Source organism: Epinephelus lanceolatus, chromosome 3 (genome assembly GCF_041903045.1).
Source record: "Epinephelus lanceolatus isolate andai-2023 chromosome 3, ASM4190304v1, whole genome shotgun sequence".
Taxonomy (NCBI): Eukaryota; Metazoa; Chordata; class Actinopteri; order Perciformes; family Serranidae; genus Epinephelus; species Epinephelus lanceolatus.
Genome location: NC_135736.1, coordinates 46,738,003 through 46,742,244, shown reverse-complemented (window position 1 = coordinate 46,742,244; position 4,242 = coordinate 46,738,003). Strand labels below are relative to the sequence as shown.

Here is a 4,242-nt window from a genome sequence, read left to right as displayed (position 1 = left end):
ATTGTGGAGCGCACCTTTGGAATCCTGAAGAGCAGGTTCCGTTGTTTGGATCGTACTGGAGGAGCACTGCTGTACAGGCCAGAAACGCAGCAATCTCATTCGAAGTCACTTCTTGTGAGATGTTTGGTATATGCATTTATTTTTCTATTTTCATTCAATAATACGTAATGCAGAAATACACCTTGATTAAACATATGCTGTAGATTAGAATAGGAGTGCTAGTGTAACCCAATAAACTGCAGAGCATTGCAAAGTCAAGCAAATCAACATTTATTGAAAAAGTGATGACTGAAATCACTTTTTAGGTTCCAAACATTATTATCAAAGGAAATACTCAGTCTCATTAATGTCTAATTATGTTAAGCTACTCAAAATCATATTAAAGACACATTGTTTCAGACACAAAATATATCAGACTATAGCTCTAACATTTATCATGGCAAAAAAGAAAACTAAACAGTTCTTTATCGTATAGCCTATTGTCAGAGCCGGCCCAAGGCATAAGCGAACTAAGCACTGGCTTAGGGCCCCGTGACCACTAGGGGGCCCAAGAGCAATTAACTTCAAAAAAGAAAAAGAGAAAAAATTATTTTTTTCCATGTGTGAGTGATGATGATTCATATATTAATCAAATGTACATTTTTGTACAAAAAGACAATATTATGTTAACAGAGTGTAGTTTCCTACTGCCTCTCTGCTCTAAATGTCAGAGCTCTGCTATTCAGGTGTGCAGCAGTGTGCACTGCGCATCCAAGGAGCTAGGAGCAGGTGTAAGGCCTAATAATGTCGCAACAAAGGACATACCCTTCAGGGACAGAAGAAAGAAAGAGGAACAAAGAGGAAGGGGAGAAAAAACGACATGATAAAGGTATGTTTGCATGTCTTGGTAATGTAACGTTGGGTGTCAAGGAGATTTTGAAAAGTTTCCTCAAATTAGGAAAGTCCCTAATTATTGTTGATATTTTGTTCCAACTATGTTAGCCTACAATAGCAAATTAGCTAGCTAACATTAGTTCAAAACTAGAGAAATGTCTCTTAACTGGTAGGTTAGATAGCTTACTATTCAAGCTAACCTGTTTGTGTTTGCATAATACTTGGATTAAGTTGATTCTCGGTGTATATATAGGCTCTATATATGTTTTCTGGCATGATAACAACGTTTGATAGCAAATGTTTAATAACAACTAACATTAATTACAGACGCAGTGACGTTTGCTAGCAATATGTTTTTGCATTAATGAATTAACTCAGTTAACTTGTAGTTTGAGATATGTTGTTTGCTGCAGAGCATAGTAATTTATGTGAGTAAATAAACATATTCCTTTTAAAACAACTCCCTGTTATGCTCATAAGTTATATGAAACTTCCCCAGGAGCACTGTTAAAAGTATTTTGGAGGAGGCACTGACTCAGCCCAGGGGCAGTCACCTCCTCAGGCTCAGCCAAGGCAAATGAATCAGGTGAGGGAAAAACTGTCACCATATATACTTAATTTCTAGTCAAATTATCTCATTAGGTTTTAATATAAGACATAATCATATGAAAAGGGACATGTTTTTAGACAAATGCATATTATTTAAAAACTTCTCAAGCAATTTTCAGTTGTTCCACTGGCAGATTGTTTTCTTATTACAAGTTATAGCTGTACTATTCTACTCAGAAAATAAGCAGCATAATTTTCAAGTGTAATATGACATCTAACATGACGAGCTTTTGTTATTGTTTTTCATCTTAGGTCCATCTCCATCCTTTGCTCCATCCACTGTGCCCACTGTCCCCTCTGTGTTGCAGTTTATTTAAAACAAAAAATAATAAAGCAGATTGTGTTTACAGTAAATGATTGGTTTATTTTGTTACTTTTAGTTGGCCTAGATGACATTCGGTATCCCACTTAGTACTACATCACTTTGAATATTAAGTGTAAATCAACCCCCGGCTGCTCTTGTAGCTGAATTTGCTACCATTTCAGATTAAAAACCATAGATGGGAAAAACATGCCGGGCTGCTCTTTGAGGTTTTACAGTATGTATTGATTCTCTGTGTGGCCAGTAGGGGGACTTGCTGACTTTGCCAAATATTAATTGAAAGATTTTTCAGCCAGTCCGCAAATCTGTTGTCTGCTTCCATGCCCTTAATCACTGTGGATTACAATCTAACTACAACAGAAAGTTCTCACATCTAGTTTTACAAGTGTATCTGTAATGACAGAGTAGAACATGAAATAAGTTATAGTAGGTGTGTGAATGATCAATAATCATTATTATTGGCAGTGATATAGGGCCCCAAATCAAATTTTGCTTAGGGCTCCACGGAGGCTTGGGCCGGCCCTGGCTGTTTTACACAAAATGAATATTCACAGCCAGTATAAGAAAACTTAAACGTGACAGTTGAGTGTATTATTTGTGTTTCCTTTTACGCCGGTGGAACTTGTCCGGCGTGTGCACCTCTCCTCCCTCTGCGGTCCCAGGCTGCCTAGCTGTCGCTGTGGGACTTGGTCGGCCCGCTTCTCCACCTGGATTGAGGGCAGTCAATGCCTGAACCCCTTCCCGTATCTCTCTTGCCACAGAATTGACGGCCATCGTCAGGGCAGATACTGCGCTGACCACCTGTCTGCAGTGCGTGGCAATGGCCTGAGTGTCGCGCCTGGCCGCCCGTGCCATTGATGACGCCGCTCGCATCTCTCGTGCAATTGTCTGAAGGGCTGCAGACTGTTTCTTTTGTTCCTGCAGCATCTCCAGATCAATGTCCTCTGGGCCCTTTCGAGGCTCTGCAGGGGTGGCGGCTGCTCTGGGGGAATTTGACGGGGATGGCTGAACTTCTGATGAAGATTCTATATATAAAAAAGAAATGTTTTTTGTTAGGGATTTGACTTTAAAGACAGAAAAAAGTTACCACAGGAGGTACATTCATTTTTCACTTCGTAAATAAATATCTTTTCAGAAAAAAAAAACTGTTACTGTGCACCTACCTTGTTCAGCTTTTAGGTCCAGTGTGTCATATCCAGCAATTCCAGTGACTTGCTCCTCGCAGAACGTTAACTGCACCTGTTCCTCAATCTTGGTCAGAGGTATCTCATCTACTGACGTTTTATTATACGCCAATTTTTCTTTTGTTCTTCTTCTGATGTCTTGATGTCTTCTTTTCACTTCATGCACTGTTCGTACCGTTTTACTAACAGCATTTACGTTTTCACAGATTTCTTCCCATATAGCGGTCCTTTGTGAGACACTCAGGTTTTTTTTCTGTAGCTCATGTAAGTGTTTATTGGCCTCATCTACCAGAACCTCTAATTCCATAGGGTCGAATTTCACTTTGCGCTTTCTCTCCAAACTCGCCATGCTGCAAACCATGAAACATGCAAAACCGTAATTTAAACAGGCTGTCTCCAACACGTTTGCACCTGTTGTCATATAGGCCTACGCAATCACTCTTAGTAAATCACCCGCAGCCCCACACGCAAAATTCTAGATTGCGCAGGCAAATTAGTACACGCAAACTGGGATCTTAGTAGATGCGGCCCTTGGTGTAATGCATCCACATACACTGAATTTTAAATTTTCCACCAGATACTACACACAACAGCCATCTCAATTACACTTTCTTTAAAAATAGCATATAAATACATTATTTACCTGTTTCTGTAAAGTGTAAATAAAGTCCAAATGTTGGAGGCTCTTTGTCTGACTGCCCTCTCCTCTCCCTCCCCACGTGTACTAACACCGCGTGGTGCTGTACTCCGCCCAGTGAGCGTCATCAAGAATCTCTTAGCTGTCATTGGCTGAGAGAGCACGTCGAGCGCACCAGTTACGTGCTTTTTCGCGGGTTTTTTTTACTTGCTGCAGACACTGACAAAGCCTCCTACCAAAGAGCATGGATACCAAGAGCCGAAGCTCAATAGAACGCCCCATAGCAACAAATTCCCCCATGGTTTCGTCCTACCGCCGCCATTTTGGACTGTCAGCAGACCGCAGCAGACGCGCTTGCATACAAAAACACACAGACAAACTGAAGTATATCGCTATTAATTATGCTTACAGTGCTACTCACCTCGTGATAGCTTGGTCACAGCTGCTTTTTCACGTTTTTGTAAAGCAAAATATAGACTTAAAAAAAAAAAAAAACTAGGAAAAACGGCCTAGATGGCATCTCTACATATTACATCCACTTATGAGAAGATTAACTTAATTACTCCGTCAAAATCACCCCATAAGCCAATCTACCAAATAAATAAATAAATAATAAA

The 4,242-nt window shown here is 40.1% G+C and overlaps 1 protein-coding gene across 1 annotated transcript; it reads right to left on the bottom strand.

Annotated features, from left to right (window-relative positions):
• Positions 1-252: 252 nt before the first annotated feature.
• On the bottom strand, positions 253-3,698 carry LOC117254973 (uncharacterized). Its single transcript, XM_033623466.2, has 3 exons — positions 3,632-3,698; positions 2,968-3,338; positions 253-2,829 (listed from the first exon to the last, which is right to left on the bottom strand). Exons 2-3 carry the CDS (start codon positions 3,335-3,337, stop codon positions 2,396-2,398), a joined length of 804 nt encoding a protein of 267 aa, XP_033479357.2. The 5' UTR covers position 3,338; positions 3,632-3,698; the 3' UTR covers positions 253-2,395.
• Positions 3,699-4,242: the final 544 nt, after the last annotated feature.